At 41.5% G+C, this 27,888-nt stretch overlaps 1 protein-coding gene across 5 annotated transcripts in view; it reads right to left on the bottom strand.

Annotated features, from left to right (window-relative positions):
• Positions 1-27,888, bottom strand: part of CENPC (centromere protein C) — a 1,046,742-nt gene that overhangs the window by 986,988 nt on the left and 31,866 nt on the right. For all 5 annotated transcript variants that reach the window (XM_085636509.1, XM_085636507.1, XM_085636508.1 and 2 more), the window contains exon 2: positions 25,692-25,738. In XM_085636509.1, the coding sequence (XP_085492635.1) occupies positions 25,692-25,738 (47 nt within the window). The remainder of the gene's footprint in view (positions 1-25,691; positions 25,739-27,888) is intronic.

Here is a 27,888-nt window from a genome sequence, read left to right on the forward strand (position 1 = left end):
CTGGGTGCCCATGATAAGTGAGAAGACTAGGAGGGTTTGGAGGATGCGGCTGCAGGGGGATTAGTGAACTGACCCGGTCACTGGCCACCTCACCCACGGGGCCAGTAAGGCCCGCGTCCGCAGCCAGGCAGAGGCTGGAGAGCTTCCGCTCCGCATTGGCTGGGAGGGTAAAGACATGGTTTCATACCCCTTCGATAGCCATGACAAGAGCTAAAGACGGATTGAGGGTGACAAGGGGCCGTAGGACCTGAACATAGCCCTGCTGTCCTTAAAAGCATTCCAGCGCTGAATCCGCCTGGCTCCAAATAGACATGAGCCATCAAAGGGCATGTCCATGAGTGAGGACTGGACACCCCCAGAAAAGCCAGTCATCCTCACAAGGCGTGTGTCACAGCCCACTATTTAAAACCGCTCTACCTAGTGAGTTGGTGATGTCAAATCCACAACGGGTGGTGAACTTCACTGCATGCTTTCCATTCAGCAATAGCCTGGGAGAACACGCCCAGGCCTGATCCGGTACCTAGGGAAGCACCTGTGCAACCGCATCCCACGGCGTGTGGGAAAAGTGGCACAAAAGGCATGCGGTGTTCAGACCGCAGTGCCAGAAGATTTGGGTCCTCTGGAGCGTGGCAGTGGTGGCAGGCAATTGTCCTGTTCACAGGAGCCCGTGTTGGGCTCGGAGCAAGTCTCAAATGGGACGTCAGTAATTGCCTCATTGAAAGGGAGAAGCGGTTCTGATGTGTACACTCTCGGCTGAAACACTTCCGTCAAGGCAGTGTTGATTGCTACCGAGGGCAATCTAACGTCCAGGACATCAGCTGCCCTCCACACCACTATTGCGAAGGAAGCTCCCTCCACCATACCCACAGTAGGGAGAGAAAGCATGCCAGTATCTGGAGGAGTATCCAGTGCTCTGGCTACACCCAGACCCTAAGCACAGTCCAGTTGTTCTTCATAAGGCGGTTATTCTTTGGGGTCCAGCGACTCCTCCCAGAGTCCAAGCCCATAAGAATACGACTCGGGCTTCAGCCTGGAAGGCATGGATCAAGGAAGTGTTGGAGCCGCGTTGGACAACGCCCCTCCGGCGTTGTGACGGCATTGGGCGATGCCCCTCAGTGTCTGAGACCGGGATTAAAGTGCGTGGCCACCAGCAGCATCTGGAGCATGGGCCTCAGGATCTGCATTAGGGAAGGTTGAGGTGGCACAACCGTCACCGATCCGAATCAATCTGTGGATCCTTGGGAACCTCCCAAACCCGCAGGCCTCAAGACGCACCAGAGGGTACGGGCTGTCCAAAGAAAAGATGCATACCCTCATAAAGTTCTCATTTTGGTGGGGGTCGCCCTAGCTCACAAAAACTCAGGGAGGCAAAGAGCCAATCCAGTTGATAGCTTATGTGCGGAGCCAGCCCTCAGTAGCAACGCTCCCTCCTCTTGTCAGCTGGCGGACGAGCTGAAATCGAAGCACGCTTCTACTTCTTCTGTAACTTGTACTACCAGAATGGTTTGACAACTTTAAATGCGGCAACAACCACAGCTCGGTGACCGCTCGTGGGACCGTCATCTCAACTGGGACCGTTGACGCAGCAGCGTCGTACGTTGAGCCACCATAAACTTGAGTGATCGTTGCCTCAAGGCCTTCAGGTGCATGGTGTGGCAGTTGGGGCAGAAATGTGTGTCATAATTCTGCTTGAGGCACCATAGGCATACAAGGTGCGGGTCTCACCAACATCGGTCTGTGAAAGGCGCTGCAGGGCTTGAAGCCGACCTTCAACAAAATGTTTTTTTTTAAATGCAGTCAAAAGTGACTTAGGGGTGGCTCTTCACGCATCTGCACTGGCTGGCACGGAAAGAAAAGGACCAACATCAGCGAGCATGGGTGGCACCTATATAGGCACAGCAAACGTCACTTCAGCATAGACGCCAACACCAGCTCACGGAGCTGAACGACACCACCTACTAGCGCACAGGGGTACTGCTTATGAAACTTTTCTGGATTCAGTCTGAGATCTGGGTATAATTCTAAAGGTAAGGAATCTGCGGCTAGAAGTCTCTACCAGATACAACATACACTACATGCAATTCCACTGCAAGGCAGCTGTCATGTTCAATTTTATTTTAATTGCAAGAATATTCTAGCCATGTTTAAGCAACGGCACATTTTCTTTATTCTTTAAATATATCTTGCATGTGCTTGTTGAGTTTGTCTGTGTGTCTTATAATGGATGAGCAAACAGGTGAATGCAAGAATGAGTCGGAGTGGATGCATTTGTGCAATAAAGATTGACAGAGTGCATGTATTAGGACTTACTGCATGTCTAAATTCAAAAATACACTGAAGAGTCAGTTTCAGTTATCTACAGATCTACTGCATTTCCAATTCGGATTTGTTTACGAATGTCACAAAAATTTACTTTTTCTTTTGTTTTGCTGGTTTAGTTGGTGATGTACCTGCACTCTAAAAACACCTGTTTTATAAGCACCTGGGAAGCACAGCTTGGAGTTTTTGGGGGAGAGACAGCTATGTAAATACTGACGAACACTTAGTTTGGAAGTGCACTCAGAAGACAGAAAGGTTCTCGGTCGTGCAGGTTTGCTTGCTGTCAATGAGGGAATGAGAAAGGCCTTGGAAGTTAAGATCAGGGAGGTGAGAACCAATTGCATATTAATTCGACAAAGCTTCAAAAACACTGCTGAAAGTGTCACAAAGGCGGAGAGAAGGATAACTACACTGGAAGACAAGGTTAAGGCAGTACAGACAGAGCTTAAACGAAAGAAAGACACCACTTGGACGCCTCAAGTGCAGATAGTAGGTCGAGGTGGGAGCCAGCCAAAACAATGTGGTGATGGTGGGGTTTTCAGAGGGAGTAGAGGATAATCATCCTAGAAATTTCCTTAACTTGGTACAGAAGAATCCTTCATGAGTGGCTCTCTGCAGCGGAGTTTCAACCAGCTTGGTCACAGAAAAGGCACAATGGTCCTTGCCGCACAGAACCCCCCCAGGTGTCGCCAGACCCACGTATCATATGTGGTGAACCATGAAGATAGGGTCACAATCCTGTGAATGGCCTATATGAAAGAAAATATTCCCAATTCTAGAATATAATGAACACATGCAATAACGGATTACTACATTACCCACCTTGACCCTGAATGACAACTGCAATATACTCAAAGAAAATAATTAGAACTTATGCAAGCTGAGATCAGTGTGCACAAACCAACTTTGGGCAATAATAGAACGCTTACTTGGCTTTATACCTCTACTGTACCTAATGAAAAGGCACATTGTACAATGTTGATCCTCTAAGTGCACACTAAAAACTATATTTGTGTTTTGGAGTCCCTGTATACATAATTCTTAAGACGCTTCCTATAATAGTTTGCTAATCCAAAGAATGTCCCCTTATTGGACGTAGGAGTGTTCCATTCTAAAATGGGTGTCATGTTAAATTTCCCCAAAGATAATTCTTCAGTAGACAAGACAAAATACGTTATAGGGGTTCAATCAAAAATACATTTTTCAGGTACAGCCAGGAGTGGATATTCTTAGACTAGACAGAACTTCCTTAAAATGACTGCCATGTTCCGCTGGATCTTTGGAAACTAAAATACAGTTAAGACAGTCTACCTTTGAATGTTAACAGTAAATCTGAGAAAATGAAATCCAAATGAACCCATAAAATGCTGGAAAAGAATCAGATACCGTGATTGCATGGTACTCCATCTGGGCATACCTCGCCTTCGCTAACTAAGTGAATCTTGGTTCCAATCATTTAGACCAGTCTGGATTGACTGTATTCTGCCTGTCCTCCGATGTCTGTTCTGCTGACAAGAATGCGTGTTGGACCTCTGTCTAAAACTTCCATCAGTTACGCCACCGGATGTTGATGCTTTAATGGACTCGCTAACGACCCAGTGTCCTCAGCGTATTCCAATGCTGATGTCTGCATTCTTAGCGCCACCACAGGATGCTTCAGCTCCTGTGGGAACAGATACCGGCTGCTCAACAAGTACTCAAGCCTTGGTTGGCACACAGGCACCCCCAGCAATGGCTGTGGAGAATACGGAGGTACATCTGTGTTCGACTGACCTGATCTGCGAGGTGTTGCAGGGACCGTCGTCTGCGATTGCAGGCAACATTGATGTTGCGTCTTCCAGCCAGGATACAAGCATTTGGCTCATCGAATGCTGGGAAAAATTCTGCTTTTTCAAAAACATCCAAATTAGGAATTTTCAACAAACAGAAACCTTTGCTAAAACTGTATGGCTTTCAGTCACTCATAGTTGTTCAAAGTATATATATATATTTATACACACACACATATTTTAGTAAAACTTCTACCGCTTAAAATCCGATTTTAGCATTAAGCTTTTAAAAAAAAAATGTAAACGCACTACTTTTTTTCACTAATTAGTTGTTTCCATACATATGCCAAGAAGTACGTTAAAATTTTAGTATGTCGTCCAGTCGGATGAGGAGTGGGTGTTATGTTTCATATAGGTACCCCAATATAGGCTCAGGTAGTCACCTAACCTTTCACCTATATTCTCCCCTACCATTAAACTACATAACGGTTCTTGGGACTGACCTTTTACCTAGTTACGATACTGCTTACAGGATGTAGGGTTTTCCCTGAAAACTAGCCTCATCCATTATGCATGAGGATTCTTGGAAACTCAGCAGGACTACCATCTCCTCCATAATAACTATGTATAAGGGTCATTCCTTCCGTCGTCCTAAGTCCAACATGACACAGCAAGGTAGAACCCCTGAGGGTACCACTTTGGGTATAAAACACCATATCTTGATGAGGTAGTCAGAGAAAAGGACTTCCATGCGGACACACTGCCGCAAGACGCTGAGGTTCCTGCACACAGCCACTCCAACCCGCAGTGACATCCCTTGCGGGTGTACATCTCAAGACCAAGACGGGGTCTCACTTCAGGTAATAGGGTTGACTTTATCCTGGAGGGATTTTTGGCTTTACACCTACATACATGCTAGGTACACCTAGGTACATCTAGTTAGGGTCGCATCGTAGGAGTGTGCATTTTTACTGTCATGTATTTTATATACTTGCCTGTATTCATTGTATTAGCACAATGGTAGAAATTTACCATCTACCATCCTTTTACTCCTTTTACTCGGTTAGTGCTTCTTATCATTTAGATCGGTTTCTGTCTAATGGTGGTTTCATCACATCTATTTTACACTAGAATGATGCTGGTTCAATAAATGCTTATTGGAAAACGTCCCAATAGCTTATTCTGTGTATCTCTCAAAGACAAAGTGAGCATGAGTGACTGAGCGGAAAGTATTGCACTGTTTTCTATGATCCTGAAGGATCAGGGTTGTCATGTTCCATAGTTGCCAAGAACTATTCTGTCCTTGGTAAGTGGGGTTTCTAGTGGCACTGTGAGCTAGCTGGTACACAGGTTAACACACCCGGCGGAAAACAATAAGTTATATATTTTGCTTGTTGTTCGGGTTCTATGATACTGAAAGCATCTGTAAATCACAGGAGTAAAATGGTTAGTGAAAACAACCTCAGGGATTGGCAACAATGGTTTAATCCAACAAGGCTAATGAATGTATTAGTAATTAAAATATATTCTATAATAGGTTTGTTTACAGGTTCTTGTTTTGTTATGACCACATTCCCTTAAACCGATATTGATGTTAAGATCTTCTGTATTTTATGTTTTGACATGAATTAGTAATGAGACATTGTGTCCACATTTTGAGTTCATGCAAATGTTGTACTTGCATATATATGTTAATGAAATTTTTGAGTTATGAGTATAAAGTTTTTGTCATATAGGCCCTCTTTCTTCTTTTTTTCTCTTCCTTTCTCTTTCTTTTAAATGTGAATAGACTATTGATGCTATACCATCAGACATGACGTACAGGTTGTAACAACTGCTGTACAAATGTAACTTTTTAGAATGTTTGGTCTTTGTATGTACATATTTTGTTGATATCTTAGGTATTAAAGTATATTTTGTATTTTTTCTATAGCCCTGAAGAAGTCTCCATGCAGGAGACGAAACGCGTTGGCTATGGCTATCTCATGTTATCAAGGCTGTGATATTTTATGCCTGTGAGAAAAAAAACCAAATAAAGAAAGGAATTCGTTTGAAAATCAGTTTTACGTCTTGGACATTCCTTTAATTGCAACGGACTCCTTATCAATAGTGCTGAACCCTGTTGTATGTATGATTTTGATAGGACTTGTTCCTGATTGAGGAGCTCAGAGGGGAGTGCTCCTCGGTTCTTTGCACTATAAAAGTACACTATACCGACACTATTCACTTGACAGGTGCGGTAATATAGCCTTCACCCTCTTTCATCTGTTTGAAAAAATCTTGTTTTGGGCTACCAGCACTGTCATTTGTGGTTGAAGATATTTCCAGAAAACTTTGTTTTGAAGAAGTAAGATCATGGATTATGATGACAAAAGAGAAGAATTGTTAGGCGATCTCTTTAATGATAAGACACAATGTAACACAGCAAATTCACTTCCAAGTCTAAATAAGAATGAGGGCCTTAAAAGCAAATGTATTCGCTTAGAGAAATTAAAAAAATCTGAACTAAGCAAACGGTGGGATGGAGCAACTCTTAGAAAATATATTGAGAATAGACGCATCCCAAGAGGTCTTAGGATTCTCATCTTTCCAAACTTTGAGGATTTAGATCCAGACCTTCTCAAGGAATGGGAGGATGGTCTATATGAAGCATCCTATAAAATGATGGGTACACTTATTAACAACTCAGAAAGAAAGGTATCCAAAATTAAAGAAGAGATCAAATTGTTGGAAAAAGAAATTAATGAGAGTAGTCTAAAGGATGCAATATTAAAAAACATGGAGATTTTGAAAAAAGAATTGAATAGTTACCAACTTTATCTCAAGGATAAGAAACAGAAAAAGGTACTAAGAGATGAGGGTGACTATAGAAGAGGACGCATTTTTACATTTGCGCGGAAATACGATGACCTAGTCACAAAACCTCAAGAAAAAGAAAAAGAATGTGAAAAACCTGCCAGCCTCAGCTCCAGTAACACCTCGATATCCTCTCTGGAGAGTGATCCAGGGGAGGGCACTAGTGGTGCCTCTAACATTAACTCACCTTCTGTTTTTTTACAAGAAGTACGAAGGTACCGTCTGGGGAATCGATCAAAAACTTACAATGGAGACGCCGGCGGAGGGGTGGCAAGAAACACAAGATCAGGCATAAAAGCAAGGGAACAGAATGCTGTCAACAAGAATTAAATCTGTCTGTGTTGAATTCAGATGAATGTCCTGACACCTCTTCTGTAATTAATGCACTTACCATTGTTAATTTGTCATCTAAATGTCTCTCCTCACAAGAAGAATCTGTTCTCAGCAAGGGTCTCAACTATTGCCCCACTGGGAAATGCGACTTTGTAAATGTACATACTGATCTATTTAAGTTCATTCGCAAGCTAAAAATAAAAAAATTATTTGAAGATCATCCTGGTGCCCTATGTGTTCCTATGTCCAACATGAATGACCACCCTGAACTTTCCATTGCTGATGTATATAATACACATCTTCTTGCATCGTTGCATGATGAGGAAGAGGTTGGTAATGTTATGCAGGTAGCAAATGATCTGGGTGTCCTACAAGATTACACCATAGATAGTGGTTTACGCCCCAATTCCAAGTTTATACCTCCACAGATTAGGGAATCAGCTATTGACACTTTTTATGATAAAGTTACTAGTGATCTTCATGAATTAGAGGATTTACATCATAAAAGAAGAGCATGTATGCATAAAAGCAATCTTAGTGCTGAGGATCACAAACTTTTACAGGCTCTTAGAGACGATAAAGATCTGGTCCTCAGAGAAGCTGATAAGGGCGGGAATATTGTCCTCATGAATACCAATGATTATTTGAAGGAGATAGACAGACAGTTAAGTGATGTGTCTTGTTACAAAAGATTGACGACCAATCCAACCATTCAGATTGAAAACAATGTTAACTCTAAGTTGTGGGATTGGCATGAATCCTGTTTGCTATCAACCAATGAATACAACTTTTTACAGGCCCACCATTCCAGACTACCCTGTATTTATATTTTACCTAAAATTCATAAGGGTGACCCCTTTCCACCAGGGAGGCCCATTATCTCCGGTAATGGTGGGCCTACAGAACACATTTCACAATATGTAGATGGTTTCCTTCAACCGATCGTAAAAAACTTACCATCGTATTTGAGGGATAGCTCAGACCTCCTTTGTAAATTAGAGGATTTCTCTTGGGATTTGGACAATCTACTCTTTGTAACCATGGACGTAGAAAGTCTATATACCTGCATACACATACGGGAGGGAATGAGAGCTCTCAAACATTTTTTATTTAAACGGGGCGCTCAGTACCTTGAGCACACTCACATGTTGTTGGAAATGACAAATGATTCTGACACATAATGCTTTTTTGCACAATGATGAATGGTTTCTGTAGGTACAGGGCACTGCTATGGGCTCCAGATTTGCTCCATCTTATGCTAACCTTTTCATGGGACTGTATGAGGTGGAGCATGTCTGGGGCCCAGGGGCTCAGAGGTGGAGTGACAGTATAATTTTTTATGGACGGTACATTGACGACATTATTATGATTTGGCATGGAACAGTAGAGAGTCTGAACATGTATCATGATTATCTGAACAGGAATAATTTTAATGTTAGATTAACCATCCAACACTCTGAGGCTAGCATAGAGTTTCTGGATTTGAAATTATTCACAAGCGGCACTGTGATTCATAGCGACATGTACAAGAAAAAAACATCTTGTAACAGCTATTTGCATTCCACAAGTGCTCACCCTTTATCCACCATTAAAGCCATACCTTATGGAGAAATGGTACGTGCAAGACGGAACTGTAGCATGGATAAAGATTTCAGCAGGAATATTACTCAAATCAAAAATAATTTCGCTAAGAGAGGTTATGATCAGTCATGCCTGAACAATGCAGAGAAGCGTGTTCTGTCTTTGAATAGAAAGGAGATGCTTATGACCTGCAATAAGAGCAGACAATGTGCCAAAAAACAACCCTCTGAGGTTTTATTTATTACTGAATATAACATGTTTAGTAATCATATTTATAACATCCTAAGAAAAAATTGGAATTTGCTGAAGGTTGACAAGTTTCCAGCCAATGTAGTATCAAACAAACCCAGAGTAGTATATCGCAGGAATAAAACTCTCAAAGATATACTTAGTCCTAGTTACATCAAGGATACACAAACCATTTGCACATGGTTGCCAAAAAAAACCCATGGTTTTTATACATGTGAAAGCTGCTCCATATGCAAATATGGTTTAAATAAACTTAAAAAATTCAGGAGTGGACAATCGAGAGAGTTCACAATAAACTGCTTTATCAATTGCAATATGACATTCACGGTATATATGATCACTTGTTCCTGTGATAAGGTATACGTTGGTAGCAGTATTCGCAGCTTGAAACTGCGAATTCAGGAACATGTACGAGCAATAAGAAATTGTGACTCTAAATATCCTATTGCTTTACACATACTTCATGACCATCCTAATGACAAGAACATCACCTTCTGTGGCATTGATCATGTTAAAATGCCAGAGAGAGGGGGAAATAGAGAATTGCTACTCAGGCAGCGTGAGGCTTCCTGGATTTGCCGACTGAGGTCAAATAAGTTTGGTCTCAATGCTAATGATGAATTACACCATTTCCTCTGAAACAATTGAGCCATCAATATGGTGCTGATGTCATACTATTGATGAATGTTATACAGACTGTATCACGCTTTGTGAGATTGGTTTGTAACTTACTATTGGATATGTGACACATTGCTTTATGAACGATTTGCAATTTAGTAATCACTACCCTGACATTTCATTTATATTGATACTTTATGTCCCTTCTTCTCTACACCATCTGTGTGTTTATGAATAATCTTTGCATGCATTATCCATTGTGAGGGGTTGCTTTCCCTATAAATTTCTACTCGACTAGGAGATATCCTATTTGTTTCATAGCATGATTGGTCGTAGTAAAATTTATCCCTGTAGATGTCACTGAAACATCTATACTATATGTTTAGAAATCTCAAGATATTAATGAGGAGTAATTCTAGCTATTCCTCTTACATACTGTGACTTTGTCATCTATTCTTTCACTAACACAATTTATTCATGGGTTCTTGAGTGTTGCATCTATTTTAGAATTTACAAACAGGTACGTCGTCATAAGATGGCCGCCGTGGTTTTCTTACCTTTTGATTCTTTCTCTTTCACGTACCCTAGCGTTATTGTTATTTGTCCATTAAGTATTATTTACTGTGGAATACTAGGGTTTCATATATGTTAACGCATGGGTGTTTTTTCATTATGTGAGCGTTCGCTGTCACTTTTGTATTTAATTTGACAAACATTTTTGAATTAGATTTTGTTTGTCTTTTAAACAAACATAACAGATTTTTTTTAAATATATCGATCTGAATCGTATCTTTATGGTATACAGCAATGTTTTAGAAATACATTTCCTCTTGTTTTAAGATGGCCGCCGCGTAACTCAGCGCTTCTTTGCTGTTTGCGGCCGTCTTCCACTTTTTTCACTTGTCCGGTGTTTCTCATTACGGTAATGGGAGGGTTTAAATACGCGCATATTTTGGTGCTTTGTTAGACAGTCAAGACCGCTGAGACGAGACTACGGGCTACCACGCCGTTAAGGTAAGGACTCTTTAGACGCAACACTTCGGTACAGATTATGTGCTCATTGCGTAGGGTTCATTCATAACAGATTTTTAAAATATATCGATCTGAATCGTATCTTTATGGCATACAGCAATGTTTTAGAAATACATTTTCTGGTGTTTTAAGATGGCCGCCACGTAATTCAGCGCTTCTTTGCTGTTTGCGGCCGTCTTTCATTTTTTTCAGTTGTCCGGTGTTTCTCATTACGGTAATGGGAGGGTTTAAATACGCGCATACTTTGGTGCTTTGATAGACAGTCGAGACCGCTGAGACGAGACTACGGGCTACCACGCCGGTAAGGTAAGGACTCTTTAGACGCAACATTTCGGTACACATTATGTGCTCATTGCATAGGATTTACTCAATACAGGACAGGTTTTTGGGAACACGTTACTCTTTAAGGATTTATGAACTCTTAAGCTTGCACTTTATTCCTAACGTTTTTTTTCATTTAGATTATATTGATATTTTCTCGTTTAGCTTTATTATCACAATGGCCACCCATTGACACCAGCTAATATTTCGTCATCTTAAGATGGCCGCCGTAATTTTAAGGTCACTGATTCTTATTCACATCGTTTGTTAGATACTGCATATTATGGAGCGGGAGATTGAAAGAAGCTCTTTCTGGAGGATTTAATTTATCCAAGTCGGCGACAAGGGAAAACTAACTAGAGTGTTGAGCTTCATCGGGTGAGTGTACTTAGGCCATAATAATATAGTACACACTCTTTAATATTTTTTCTACATGTATCTTTTTTCGTTCTATATTCTGATTTCGATTGTTCTCTAGTACTAGAGTCTTTGAGTATCACTTGGTCTGTGTATAACATTTCCGATACGCCTTTAGTTTTTAAAAAATATTTTTTTTTACACCTTGTTCTTGTCTCATTTTTGCGGTGCAGCTTCATACCTTTCGTCTACTAAATAAGTTAAATACTAGTCTTGGAACAATGAAGGACATTTGCTGCTATGCATATTGGAATAGGCTTCTGAGAGTATTTAAATATTGGCCTCTCTATATATATTTTTTGATAGGTATTGAACATTGTTGAACGAAGGCTTACATTTGCCTCAATAATGAAGCATAATTTGTAGATTTCTTTCTTGTAAACACAAAAAGACACAGGCACGTGCTGGTGATTTATAGTTATCAATCCATTTGTAGAATTATTTCGCAGATATTCCTGTATAAAGACTTGCGCTCAATTTGAGATGAGGAAACAGTTCTTCGATAAGGCACCAACGAACCTGCTAACCTTTCAGCTGGACAATCAAAGTCTCTATGAGATGATAAGAGATAGTCCTTAGGTTCAGAAAAATCTAGACAATGCTGACTTTTAGCAGGAACTAAGGCTAACTAAGCTACAGTTTCATGAACTTGATTTTAAACTGGTCAGAATTACAATTTTGCGTTTAATATTCAGAGCCCAAAAATAATGTCTTGGCTGACTAAATTATATAGGGGTTGCATCAGCCAAATCATGCCAAAAATGATCAGTTAACTAGCAGAGGTTATTAAATCCAATGTCAGCATTTCATGATGTCTGGCAATAGTTAATTTTATAGATATGAACAGATCCTTATTTTGTATACAGTTAAATCTACATCTGCAAGTGTTCAACTCCCTAATTTATTATGTCTATTGAGCAACCAGGGGTGGGGTAGAAAGCTACAAGAGTGGAGCATGGAACTAGACTCTAGGTCGTTCTTTCCTGTATGGTTCTTTACTGGGATGGTCTTTTCTGGCCAAGTAGGTCATTCCAGGACTCTGCTATTTTTAAAATGCTTTGGAGCTGAATTTACATGGGGACCAACACAGAGGACTGATTGTTTTCTTGTGAAATTACCGGTGTCCTAACTGTAAGAAATTGGATTAATTGGAATGGTTGACTACTCACCTCAAGGAATAATGACAACCTTTGTCAGGGTGAACCCTTGATGACACTAAACTAATCTGAGCTGAACCCTCTCTTAGCTATGGTGCAGAGCAGACAGGCCTACCACCTTTGGCAGCGTGTAAAGTATTTTTGCAGCACCAAAACAGTAATAAAATGAAAATGCAAAATCAATAAAATTCCCCAAACAGAATTAGAAAAATAGAAGAAATTTCAATAAACAACATGACACCAAAATTACAAACAACTATAAGGTAAACTGCAAATCCGAATATTCAAAGTTTTAAGTAAGAATAGCACCAACAATCACAAAGTGCCAGTGATAGTCAAAAATAGCAGCAGACCGGACCCAAGGTGCAATAGGACCGTGACCGCAATGGAGCAGGGGTCGGAAACACAAACCAGGTTCATCCTGTAAAAAGATTTTACCTTCTAACCTTCCTCCTTCTTTTTAAATAAATATTTTTATTGAAAACAGCATGTCAATTATACATAAACAGTTATTGGGTTTTTGGAATATGTAAAGTAAGTACACATGAGTTCTGGATTGTACATATGTCTTTTTTACAGTTGTGTATATTTATTTTTCACAGTGATCAGCAATTACAGGTTCATGGGGGGGGGGGGGTGGAAAGAGGGGGAGAACAGATATTTCCACGATAGACATTCCATTTAGTCCATATTTGAGACAATTTTTTCGGACACACCCTAGAAACACACACTGTTTTTTACCGCAACATACACGGGTCCATGATTTGAGACCGGGGGCCTCCCTCGCCCCCCACATTCTCGCAATGTTGCGCTTAGCTACCATGTGTCCCAGGGTTGCCCACATTTTCTCCTTGCTACTCAAATCTGTCGGTCGCCACACATTGAGCAGACACCTCCTGGCCTCTAGGTTTAGGTCCTGACCTAGCACCTCCTCCTTACATTGGAGCACACCAGTCCAATACTTACAAATGTTGGTGCATTCCCACAGAATATGCAGGAACGTGCCTTCCTTCCCACAGTTTCGCCTACAGCTCGAGTCCTCCCCATATCCCATCCGGACCAAGGCTGGTCCTGAATAGTATGTTCTATGAAGACTTTTTAGTTGCACCAGTTTAAGCCGTGATGAGATTGCGACTTCCCTGGGGGAGGCAAGCGCCTCCGTCTAGTCTTCGTAGTCCAATTCTAATAGGCTGTCTGCCCATTTTTCCCAAAGCCACATTAGGGGATCGGATGCGTGATTGATTAACTTCCGGTAGGTGAGGGATATTGATTTTCTGGGCATGTAACCGTCGAGAAGTCTGTCCTCCAATGGCGTTGCTTCCAGTATTGTCTCTCCTAACGGGATACATGCTTACAAGGCCTGTGTCATTTGGTAGTATCTGAATATTTCGGATTCTGCTAGGTCATATTCTCGTTGCAGCACGAAGAATTCGACCACTTTGCCCTCTCTCCACATGTCGCCCACCTTAAATAGTCCAATTAGATCCCATCTGTCAAAGCCCTTGGTATTAGGGAGTGGTCCCAACATGTACGAGTCCCATAACTTTCCTCCTTTAAGAACAGATTAAACACTCTGTGCTTATAAAGCCCCCAAGATCTCAGGGGAGGCACTTAGAGACTAACTGGGTAGTGCTTAATTTTTAAAATAAAGAGTAACGATGCCCACTGCTCTGATCAGAAGATTGCACCAAATACCAAGGCTTAGTAGTCTGAAATCCGCCTTACACCTTTTTAATCCACTATCAGACAATCTCGGATTCTTTATCTCACTCTAGAAGGTTCCTGCTTTCTCCCTTTGGGACAGTTGTCCTAGCCTTTCTTTTCCTCTGCTTCTCCGCTTAGTTTTTTCCCCCCATCTTCCTCTCCAGAAATGTCTCATGAAGAAAAATAAGTGACAGCCCCAAAAATGTAATTCTAGTGGCCCCCACCGGCAATCACCACCTCAAATTAAGCATTGCAACCGGGTGTCAAGCACAGGCCAACAGTAGAGCCCAGTCGAGGAACAGTTGTCACTGGGCAGTTGCAAGAAAGGTATCTTGCAGCTTGTTGCATCCCTGCAGCTTGAACAGGTGGTCCGTCTTATGACCCTTAGAGTTCACTTCTTTGTCCTGGGTACAAGAGAGAGCAGGCCCAGTTCTTCAGAGCACCTCTCAGTTCACAGACAGCAGGTCGAGTCTTTGGTTCTCCCTCAGGTCCAAGAGTGTTCTGAAGTGAGTGCCCAGAGGTGCCACAGACGTGCCTGGCACAAGCTAGTTGGTGGGAATGACTCCTGTGCCAATCCTAACCAACATGGTAAACGTTCCCGTTGCCAACTGTATGCCCTAGGGGCATTTTCAAGATGGTGAAAGTCTTCAGTAACACTAAACATGGGCCCTGTGGTCTCGGTGTGGTAATCCCCATATCCTCCCACATCAAACACTACAATCCAGTTTGGGCAGCCAGTGTACATATAATAAAACCAGAGACATCGGACTTGTAGAACAGAAGAAAGGTTTTCAGCAACCAGATATCGGATACAAAACAACTGTGTGGTGTATCCTGTTTCCCTTCCATCCAAGTGCCCCACAAAGTGTTATATGTAAATCATAAGCCCATCAAGCAGGATTTGCTATTCATGTACAATTTCACACTGTAATGTGGAAAAGGAGGCTCGTCCCCACCCACTGCATATTCTGCAAGGTTCAGAGGTTGAGAACCAATGCAAATTAGCCTCCAGGAACCTCAGGCAGGGAAACCTAACTTTCTAAAAGTTACTTGTCCTTATTTATAAAAAATCTAAATTTCACCATTAAATTAGGTTTTTAATAACTATTTAAAAGCAAATATTCTTCTAGCTAGTCACATTCGCGAGATACACAAATAGGATTTTTCATCTGTACTTAGGTTTTCTACCTAGGACACCTAAGGACTGCCAGAGCAAAAAAATTGCTTTTCGGTGCTAGTTACTATATGGACATGTTATAATTCAATTTTTACATATCCCACCTGGGCATTGTTCAGGGCGTGTGGGGCTCTAGGGCTGAACGGAAGCTTTTGGGGACAGCTACCATGGTAGCCAAGCGAGATATAGCTGCCCACTGGCGAGCTCCTGAGTACCCAACACTGTCTCAGTGGCGTCGTGGAGTGGATTAGATTGGTGCACCCAGCAGGAGATGCCGGTTTATGAGGCCGGGGGATTGCCTTCCAAGCAGGCCCAAATTTGGGGTATATGGTGGGAACATTTTGGGCTGGGTCTGCCACTGTAACTGAAAGTTCACGACGATTGTTTATTTCCTCTGCTGGTTCCATTATGGATTAGCTGCCTTAGCTATACTCAGAATGTCATCTACTGCGGTTGCACTATGAATACTGAAAATGAGGTGACTGACTTTGTAATAAGTCCAATAAAAATTGTTTAGTCAAAAAAAAGTCTTCATGTCCTACTTTAAAATATACCACACACCCTGCCTGGTGGAAGACAATCATACATAGGGATGAGTTATTAATGTTTAAAAGTTAGGCTTTAACCCGTTAAACATTTATTATAGCTTTAACACTGCTACACTCCAGCTTCACTTGTAAGCCTGACATTATGTTTTATACTGTCCCTGTAATAGATAGTACAATAGGTGCTACAGTCCTCTAGTTATATTTAACTTATTGGCCCTCTAGACCAGGTGTGCCTTATATTAGGGACTTACAGGTGAGCTAAATATACCAATTAGGAGTATGCCAAGTTAAACATGTTGAAAAGGGAAGCACAGGCAATTTACTACTGGTTAGCAGGGTTAAAGTGCACAGTTGTCTAAAGCCCTAAAAAATGTAGGGTCTAGCAAAAGGAGAAAAATACAGGGTGATGACCCAGAAAAGACAAGTAACGTATACGGACTACTGTTCCTAGATCCCGGGCAGGAAAAAGTAACTAACAAAACAGCAGATCCAATGTGTAACATTCATTCAGTCAGTTCTGTGAAAATTATTTTATTAATGTTTGTCTTTTGAAAATTTCAGCATTCTAAATACTAGTTTGCAAGTTGCCATATATACAATTACTGGAAAGAAAATTACAAATCGTCACAATTTCTCTTTAAAGCACACTAAGCTCACACGCATTGAATTAGACATCTAATTAATTCCCATTGCCACTGACCCAGGCAGATCTAGATATCCATGAATCCTTATTAGATGACTTATTTTAAATAAACAACGTGCTTTATGAATGCAACCTTTCAACGGTCATTTATCTGCAGATACACTTGTTTCAGCAGTTTCATTGATCGACTGAAGCGCCTTCATGTTTTACAATGTGCAGAGAAAATCATGTCATATAGAGAGACAAGTCGTAATTAGACAGCGATTTAGGAGACAATACACATTTTGCAAGTTCACGTCGGTGCTGGCCTACTCCTGTAAATCTAGTGTGTTTTGTAATGATAAAAGAAAATAATGAGCGCAATATATTTGTTAATGTGTTTTTTCCAAAAAGTTGCAAGTCTATTTTGAATGCACATTTACAAAAACAACCTACAGATGTGAACAATTTCAAATAAATAGGCCTGGGTTTTAATCCCTCATTAGCACTATGGGCCATATGTATGAAAAACGTGTTTTGCGATTCTCAAATTGCGATTTTTAGGGAATCGCAATTAGAGAATCGCAAAATGCAATGTATGTAGGATTTGCTAAATAATTTGCGAATCCTACATATTCCTTATTTGCGAATCGCAAATTGAGATTTGCAAATAATGAATACCTTCCCATTCATTCCTATGGGCTAGAAAACCCATAGGAATGAATGGAAAGACATTCTCAATTTGCGATTCCCAATTAAAGAATCGCAAATTGAGAATGCAATTTCAAGGCTGCAAGGGTGTCAATAGGGCACCCTGTTGCACCCCTGAAATAAGCATGTTTGCACATGTGGTGCACATGTATGTGCGCCACATGGCACTTTGAAAAATGCAAAAAAGTGCATTTTTTCAAAGAAATCGCAAATTAACACCAACCTGAAGTTGGTGGTAATTTGCGATTCCTTAAGCCAAAATCGCACAACTTGGGTGCTTTCTACATTGTATTTAAGGAATCGCAATTTGAGATTTCTTAAATGCATTAGCAAAAGAGGGAATCACAAATTTTTTGATTCCTTATTTTGCGAGTGGGTTTGTGTGTGCTACATTGCACACTGCCTAAATTGTGATCGCCAACTCTGAAATTCGTGGAAGTTCAGCGATTGCAATTTGGCTTCATACATATGGCCCTATATAATTTGAGTTGACAATTTTTAGATAGATAGACAGACAGACAGATAGACAGATAGATAGATAGATAGAGACTTGGTTTTGAAAGAACCAAATTAAAAGAAAACCAAATGTTTGGTCGCAGTTTTGTGTGCTAAAGAGACAGATGTTCGGTATCAAACTGCTTCATGCAGCCATTTAGGTAAAATAATAATTAGTTCGTTATTATTGTTTTGTAATAACAACCTACTAAACTGTGTGCTTCTCTGCACTAGAACGTTGATTATATGTATAATGATTTGAATTAGTAAATCAAAAGTTAGTTTCAAGATCTGGATGGCCTAGTGTGTCTTATTTCCTTGAATGTTATGTATTCATAAAACATTTAAGTATCCTGCATCATTGCCAATTTATTACAGATTTATTTGCACAACACATCGGACATATGCATATGCATAATTGGGTGTGATGAATGAACAGAAATATCAAGACATAATTTAGCTGGATTTCTCTATGTCCAGCCAAGGGACCTTGACAGGAAGGAGTAAAGCTAGGTACTACTACAGATCTCAACAATCCCAGAACAAAAGGTATGCAACTTTCCGTGCACTGAAGAGCAGAGTGCAGGGAACCATTATAGCAAAGAGGCATGAAGAGCACAGGGGCTTTTTTAAAGCCTCAGAATGGTGCATTCAAGAAGGGGTACAAGGGCACATTGGATAATGTCGAACAGTCAGGCAAAATTCAAAAACATTGCCTCCCTCAAATAACGTAGTACATGTTGACATAATGGAGAAAATAAGCCTTAGCAGACTTCAAAGGTGGTGGAGAAAAAAAACTGAGGGCTTCACAGCTTGAGATCCAGGAATAAAACATAGGCTAGAAATCGAAATCCATGAATGTGCCGTCTTTAGAGCTTCAGGGTACAAAAGCTGTTGCAGAGCTGGAAGATGTGGCCACTTTCAAGAGCTGCGACAATCAAGACTATGGTGAAGCTTAACAAGAAGCGCTCAACAACTTTATGAGGGCCTTCCCATGCTGGCAGTCTCTTTTATAGTCTATTCGGAGTAACTGGTTGCAGTGATTAAAATGATATTTGTGGACCCGATGGGATTTCATGGAGCAAAGGTAGGGTCACTAGCGAGAAACTGTATAGACTTTCCTTAAGGATTAACAAGTGCTTGACAATTTTAAGGTCAACTGTGATGGGGGACTTCCTTGTGCAAAAATGAGGGGAAAACATTGCAGTAAGCAGTCAGGAGGAAGCTGGTGCTAATAGGCGAGTATAGGCGACATTTATTTGTTGACTTAAAACCCAGACACCTATGTTTGAAAGAGGGTGCCAATGGCGATCAAAAAAGGTGATGGTGAAGTAGGAGCTTGTGCCATGAGAGGGATTCCCTGTAAAAACTAACTGGAATACCAAGGAAACAGGCGGCTGTTTGCTCAAGTTGAATAACTATGTAGAAGGATGGGCTAGGCAGTGACTTTCAAAATCGTGAGAGCGAGCTATCTGGGCTCTATCTTGAGGGGAAGGAATGGATTTCATGGTACTGTCCTGATTGAGCAAGAGAGAATTCTCTTCCAGAACTATATTGAATGGCAGCCTATGTAGGTAAATCCCAAAAGACATGTTGTTGTTCTAAACCTTTTTTCTGCGTCTCTCAACTTTTTTTTTCTTTCAGAGTTTTATAAAGTGCAAACTTGACCCAAAGGTATCAGAGCGCTTTACATGAGCACCAGTTGCTTACACAAGGACCCATTCATTTTTGTAGGCAGGGGAGATTAAGTGATTTGCCCAGAAGCACATTATGTTGACCGTAACTGCCGAGACTTGAACCCGGTACCCCAGTTTTGAGATCGACCGACCTAGCCATTAGGCTACATCCCCTCCCCTTTTTCATTTTCTTCCCCCATCCTTTTGGCTCCTACAGGGGCTTGTGGCTATGTTGTGCTTATAAGCAGCACAAAAAGGGATTTTTGAAGTGTGAGTGATATGGGGGAAAGGTGGGTAATGTAAGAAATAATAAATTAATAAGACATCGGGTCCAGACGGCTTCCCAGTGAAATGCTTTCGATCCCTTCTGCTACCGCAACTCCTAGTCTGGATCACCCAGACGCTGCCCTATCTTGTCCACCTGGATCAGTGCGGGTTCATGCCGAACAGAAGCACACAACATTGTGTCCGCAGGGTTTATGTAACCCTCTCCCAGGCACACCACATCCCCTGCCCCACAGCGCTGCTCCTCACAGACTTTAGAAAGGCCTTTAATATATCATAGATTCGTTGTTTTTGGATGCAGTGCTTTAGCCGGCAGGCCTTGGGCCTTGGTCCTTGGGCCTTACTTTCGCAAACTTGTAGGGATCCTCTATGCTAGCCCTACCACCCGGGTTCAAGTCAATAGGACACTTTTACTGCCCTTCCCCATTCAAAGGTGCACACGACAGGGTTGTACCCTCTCTCCTCTTTTATTTGCTCTGGTAATAGAGCCACGAGCCGATCCCATCAGTTGTAAAGCTCGGGTATGGACTGGTCGTGGGAAGGAGGGACGGAAGCACGCATAACACTGTACGTCAATTACTTACTGCTATTCCTAACAGACCTGCAATCCTCAGGCCCCTGATGTCTGGAGATTCTGTTTATATGGTGAAGCCTCTGGCCTTCGGGTAAACGACTAAGTTCCTAGTGGTGCTAATCAGAGGTGACTCGGATGCCCAATCCTGGTGTGCCTCAATGCCACAGCACCATCTCTCCTTTAAATACCTGGGCATTTACATCTCCTGCCTCCTGGATTTGGCATTGCACCTTAATCTGAACCCCCTCACGACTAGACTGAATAAAGATTTGTAATGCTGGGGCCACCTACCCCCGAACCCTCTGGGGTGTATAGCCCTGTTTAAATGATGGTGCTCACTCGCTGCTTGTACCTTTTTCAAACTTTGCCCATCTGATCCCTTGGAAATTGTTTCGAACCCTGCAATCAAAGAACACTACCTTTATCTGGGCTGGGAAGCATCCCTGTGTGGCCTTTTTTAACAGGAGGCATTCCCCATGTGAAGGGAATGGCAATGTCTGACCTCTATAGCTACTAACTAGACGGTGCAACTCAACGATTAAGGATTAGTTCAAGGGAGGATGGACTGACCTTGCCTACCGAGAGGAGTTGAGCTGTTTACGCCTTGACGTACTCTTGGAGCTGCTCTATGGTTCTCCCATTCCCCAGACACTCCCAGTGTGTACAAAGGTGACCCCCTTTATGATGGAGAGGGGCACTCCAAATCATTGGCTATGATCATAAAGCTCAATGAGATGACCCCTCTGTGGTAACTTCCCCATGTGGCCGGCTAATTGGGGTTTGGGAGATAGGACAAGATTGGTATTACTCACCTAGAGGACCTATGGCAGGGTGGTGCCCTAATGTCCTTCCAGGACATGCAGGACCACTACCAAATTTCCCGCACACAATTACAACAGTACCTACAACTGCGCCACATCCTTGTAGTCCACATTCCACCACATATGCAAATCACTTAGCTCAACCCCCTGAAGGCTCAGGTCTTAATGGGAGGCTGGCCAAAGGAACCATCTCCAGGATTTATTGCTCCATCATTAATGGCATGGATTGCCTCCCTGGGTTACAGACGAAATGGAAGGAATCAATCAATCAAGGATTTGTAAAGCACAGCAAATCACCTGTTAGAGTCTAAAAACGCTGAAGCAGCTAACTGCCTATGGGCGATCTTTTCACTCAAACAGCCAGGTCTTGAGACTTTTCCTGAAATTGCTGGAGCGATGAGGCAGTTCAGAGAAGCAGGGGGAGGTCATTCCAAGCTTTGGCTGCCAGGTGTGAAAAAGAGAGTCCTCTGCTGTTGCCTCGGCGGATCCGGGGGGAGGGGTGTACGCAAGGAAAAGGGAGGCGGGTCGTAGGTGTCTGGTTGGATGGTGGAAGGTCAAGCGGTTATTGATGTATGCTAGTCCTTCATTGTGCCGGGCTTCATATGTACAACAAAGGCATGGCTAGTAGGGGATCTTTGAAGGATGACTGAGGTGAAGCCAGAATGGCCCGAAGGGAAATGGTAATCTCCTCATGCCTTTGCATGAGTCACCTCAATTATATCCATATTGCTTTCCTGACTCCGCAGCGCTTACACAAAGTAGGTGGGCCAATGTGCATGATGCTACCTGGCGGAAGCTGGCTTTTTCCATATGCTCTGGGCCTGTCCTGGACTCCCCTTGCCGGAGGGAGTGAGGGTGGAGCTCCTTAAGGTTCTAGAGCACCGGCTAGAACTTACCCCCGAGGTGGCCCTGCTGTGCATGTTGGAGAAGACGGATGGTTTAAGGATATAACGGGTATTCAATGGGGTGGCGACGATGATGGCCAAACAAGACATTGCTTGTGAATGGAACTCCCCGTGCCTTCCATCGCTGGTGATGTGGAGAAAGGGCCTGGACTGGTGTTCCAATCAGGAGTGACCGATTTATAAGGCACAGGGTTGCCCCAAAGCACAAGACAAGATGTTGGGCAAGTGGGGGCAATAACATGGGCTGGCTGTGGCGACTTGTTTGGTATATATATTTCACCTGCTGTATATGATGTGGACTAGTCAATGTGTGCCACTAATACTGTTGAAATCAAAATCAAATATTTGGTTATCAAAAAAGAAATAAACGTTTTTCTGTGTCCAGTGATCTTTTGCTTTAGTAAACAGGTGAAACATAAAAACAAATTGGGTACGGAAATATCAACTGAACAGCAATAACAACCAGACATGCAAAAGTACAGACCAGTGGGGTACTGTGTTCGCTCAAGCAATAGGCTTGAAACCTGCAGATGCAGAATAAAATTGAATGCAAGCAGATAAAAGCGCCTTTCATCCTTCCAAGGTTACAAAAAGGAGGAACACTGAATTTGTATGCAACACCGCCAGTTTTACAGTGCTACGTAAATGGAAGCCTGTAGCAGTGCGCACTATCTAAAAAATGATTATTATTTATCACCCATCAGCAATTTCAATACCAGAGAAATAAAGATATTCCAGTTATCCGTTCAATGTGGCCAGGGAGCATTTGGACTGCAATTGGCACTGTTTCCATTCACTCTAAAATGCCAGTGTTCAGCTCAGCAGTGTCTTTTTTTATTTTATTTTAATTTTATTTTTTTATGAAGCATGCAAATGCCCAGACGTGTCTGGGCGCTGGCCTGTGCTAGAAGTAAAAGATAATGAGACTAGTTGGGCAGCATAGATAAAAAAGGCCAGGTTTTAAGATGTTTTCTAAAAAAAGATTAAATTGGATTGAGGTTTGAGATGCAGAGGCATTTTGTTCCAAAGTGTACAGGTAGCACAATAAAACTTCTGCCACCCCATGACGCTTTATTTGTTTTAGGACTTTCCACTGTTCGCAGTGGCAGATCTGAGAGCTCTCCTGGGTGTATACCATTTAAATTTCCTCTTGAGGTACTCTGGGCCTATCTCATGAAAGGATTTGTGCGCAGTGCATGTTGCCTTGAAAGCTACTCGCTTCCTGATGGTAATTCAGTGTAGCTCAATTAGTGCATGTGAGACAGATTTAAACTTTGGAATTCACATTAAGAGAAGCTGTGGCATTTTGTAGAATTTACAATTTATTCAGAGATGGATTGATGGCCATATAAAGGGCATTACAGTAATCTGAAGCTCAAACGGAATGAACGGGAGAATCTTTCTTAGAGTTCTTAATAGAAAAATCAGGAGGTGAACTTGTTTATATGTAAGATTTATATAGAAGATTACTCCTAGGTTCCTGACTTTATGGACCAGTAGGGGAAGGAGGCCCAGATGTTGAGGCCACTAGGACGTGTTCCATTACGAGGTCTCTTTCCCGACCAGGAGGACCTTTGTTTTCTCTGAATTCAATTTGTGGCAGTTTTCTCTCAAGCATCTAACCACTGCGCTCATGCAGTTGTTAAAGCGTTTGGTGGGGTCTTCAACATTGCTTGAAATTGACCACAATTTGTGTAGCATCTGCATACAAAATTGTAGAAAAACCAAAGGAGCGAATAAACCTGGCCAGGGGGGACAACATACATATCACAGAGGGTGAGACTGAGAGAAGACCCCTGTGGAACACCACAGGGCAATGAGAAGCAAAGTGTGACTCACAATGTTGAAGACTAAGGACAAATCCAACAGGATTACCGCAGCTTTCCCTCTGCTGTCCATGACTGACCTGATCTCTCCAATGGCGACTAACAAAGCAGACTCAGTACTGTGGTTCCTCCTGAAACCATACTGTGCACTATCCAATACTTCATTTGTATCTAAGAAGGTAATTAGTTCAGAGTTGAGATGTCTTTCCAAGACTTTCACTGGCCTTGGTAGACATGATATAGTGAGGTAGTTTTTTTCATTTTTTTTTTTTTTTTTAAATCAATGGATGAATGGATGCCTTTTTCCAACCATTGGGAAACTGTCCCATAAGAATGATACCATTCAGTAAAATGGTGAGGGGGGACTGCTACCGTACCTGCTATCTCATGGAGACTCTTCAGGGGACAAGGATCAGAAGGATCCCGAGACTTGGTGATTTCAATTAGTTTAGTCACTTCATCTTCTCATCTTCCTTCATAAGAGAAAATTCCAGGAGCTGAAAATCCCTGGGTCCTAAAGGTTCCGTTTTGAACCCAGCAGGAATGATATTGCAGATTGAGTTGAATTCATAGTATACTCCCTTTGCTTTAGTTTGGAAGAATGACACCAGTTCATCGCATAGGGATTGACTTGGAGTCATGGACTTGGTGATGTTGAGGCTGGAGAGAGTTTTAACTGTAGTAAATAATTACTTGGCAGAATTTTTTGATAAAGTGATTGTCTTGGTAAAACAGTTTGTTTTCTCTGCGATAATCATGTTTTTATATTCTTGGATGAATAGCTTGTATTTGTTTCTTTCAATTAGGATGTAATGCATGTCTTCATGCTGTTGAGTTTTAAAATATGCATGTACATGCCCCAAAGGGTTAAATCTTTTCGAAGCACATGCTACTTTGGGCACCTGGGTTCCCTACCCAGGGTGGGAGAACAGATGGCTGGTTGTAGACTGAAGCCTCCCCCACCCCCAGCTTTACTGAAAGACCTGGCCCAGTCCCAATCTCTGTACAGAGACCAGATCCAATCTACATCAGCTTGCAGGACCACATCCAACAAGGTCACTGGTAAAAGATAAGATAATCCCATGTTCTCAGGTTCTGAAAGGTGGTCACATTTAAATACCACCGGAAAATCTGCTAGATTAGTACCCTCATCTTTTGGGAAACACATTCCATTTTCATCTCTACTGGGAGATACAACTCTCCATTCATAACTAAATGTTAGGACTCTCTTTAAAAACTATGCACAAGGAGATTCCCATCCAGATTCTTAAACCAAGTGACAGGAACAACAAGCACTCATGTTTAATCATCATATAATTAGATTATGATAGAATGAAATTGAGACTCCTTAAATGAAGAATATTGAATCTACTAGAGCCATCAGTACTATATTTGCACAGCAACTAAGATTTGCATGATTTACAGTATGAACCATAAAAAGATGGAGCTACACATCTCAGCTGAACTGGTCAAACACTGAATCATAATGCAAAACAGTGGAAATCAGACACATTTTGGTCCCAAGGCCTATACAAAATTTGGATTAAATGTTTGGTTATTTTGCATTCCATTCATTATGTGCTGCTTAACATACCACAACATAAAAAAGGCAAAATACCTTGATGTTGCTGTTGACACCACTGGCAAGCCAACTTTACCAAGCAAACTTTAAACAAAATAAATACGATCAATTACCTTTCTGTTTGCAGGTATCTTGTCCTGTATTCATTCCTGAATCGGTTCTGAAAGGTGTAAAACCCAAAATCAAGTACCTCTAATACACTTTATTTTTCCAATATTTACAATCCACTGTGACTTTAAAGGCAATAAAGAGAGATATGGCATATATAATGGGATAATGCTATTGATTACATACACTCACTAGTAACAACGACAAGAGGTAAGAACACTCAAAATGGTCAATCTAACTTCAAGAGATGTTTCCAAATTCTTGATCACATGTATTGGGATACTTTGGACTTCCAGCAGATGACACCCTACTGATGGTTTATTTAGAGGAAGGTTGTTGTCAGGCTCGTGTCCTTGGTGCTCTTCCATTCATTCTCCTCTCACACCTAGCCATTCTTGGCTTGAGACGTCACTGCAAGTTTTCACATCTTTGGGCTTGTGTGCGGCTGTCGTTTTGGCTGCGATTACCATCGGTACTTCATCTGATCCCCACTGGGGGAGACTTACTAAAAAGTCTGCATTAATGTCTTTTAAAAGGCACAATGTATAGCTTATCTGTGGGATACTGACCTTTAGAGGATTGTGTGCAGTTCATTATCGATTGCCTGGTGATATCCCCACATATGCATCTGACTAAGGAGCTCCCATGGGTCTTTTACAAAATTATTCTAAATAACTGAAGAAAAATCCAAAACCTTAATGAGAAAAGTAATTTTATTAGTGTCATAACCCACAAGTTTTTCAGATGCTCCAGCCAACCACTTCCCACAAAAGCACTGAAACATCCAATTTGGATGTAGGGTAAGACAGTCTCGCGTTAAGAGGAGTAGACTTAATTTTCAGTTTGGAACATAAAATATTCTCCTAAATTGTGTCCCTACATAAGAGATTTGGGTTATCATTGAGGTCCTGAAGAATAAGACATGAAAAGTGTGGACTACATCAATGGCTACTTAAGTCCTAAGGGTACTCCTTTTGTTTTAATCTTGCCATGGATAATGCTCAATATTAAAAACAATTATCTGTTACCCATGGCAATTTAATATCTCAAGAACATAGCCCTTCTTCCCTAGTTCCCACCTTTTTTCCACTCCACTCGAACCAGGGCATGCGTCAAAAGCCGTGTAGACCTGAAAACACTAGAGAAAAGCAATTAAAGAGTCACTTTTATAAAAACTCCCAGATCCAATAGGCAATATGCAAGTTCTAGTTAGGCAATAAGTCAATAATGTTAAATATCAACTGTTAAATGTTTTGTGAAGTGGAGTCAATATTGGGGGTCTTAGGTATAGTTGATCCATTGAAAGTCCAAATTTCTAATTTCCAATAAAAACCAGGACTAGACTTAACACTTTCGTTTCTGGTCAGTGGTCTTTATTGACAGAGTTCTGTTGCCCTCACCCTATCCTACTAATATGTGAAGAAAGGTAAATCAAGTGGTGCTTGGCATGGATGTGCTGCAACCAAGAGTAAGAGTTCGTAGGGTGTCCTCTAGCAATGCAAGAGAAAGCTTCAATGCTTAGGTTTTAGAATTAAGGGGATGTTCAGGATTTTGCCAGTATGTGCCCGCTGATGTACAGAATTAAGCAAATAAGCTTTTTCTCAATGCTTGATAGGTTTAATTAAGGAACATAGCTTTCTTTCAGAGCTTGATGAGTTTAAGAGCAAGACATACTTTATTCCCCACTCAGCAAGATCCTTGAAACAATGATCTCTGCCAAAGTAGAGCTACCCTGATACTGGTGAAAAATTACGTATCATGTACTTATTAAAATAAATACAAAATGGGTAAATTCCATCCAGTCTAAATATTTAGTATGCATTTGGTGCTTGCAGGGACATCAGTATTTCATCCTCCAACACAAGGGCATCCAATTTATCTTCACAATTATGTCCTGAATACTTAAAGACGCATTTCCCCTGTGTCCACTCTCTTTGTGATAGTCAATTTACAAGTCATTTTGATTGGTTAAGCCCACTGGTAATTTGGTCCTTGGTAGTCACATGTATTGAAATACTTGGGACTTTCAGCAGATGACACCCTATACATGGTTTATTTAGAGAAAAGTAGTTGTAGGGTTCTTGTCCTTTGGTGCTTCTCCATTCCTTCTCTCACACTAAGCCATTCTGGTCTTGAGACCTTACTGCAGGTTTTCACACCTTTGCATGCTAGTGCTGCTGCTAGCCATTTCGGCTGAGGTTA

This window comes from Triturus cristatus, chromosome 2_1, assembly GCF_964204655.1.
Source record: "Triturus cristatus chromosome 2_1, aTriCri1.1, whole genome shotgun sequence".
NCBI lineage: Eukaryota > Metazoa > Chordata > Amphibia > Caudata > Salamandridae > Triturus > Triturus cristatus.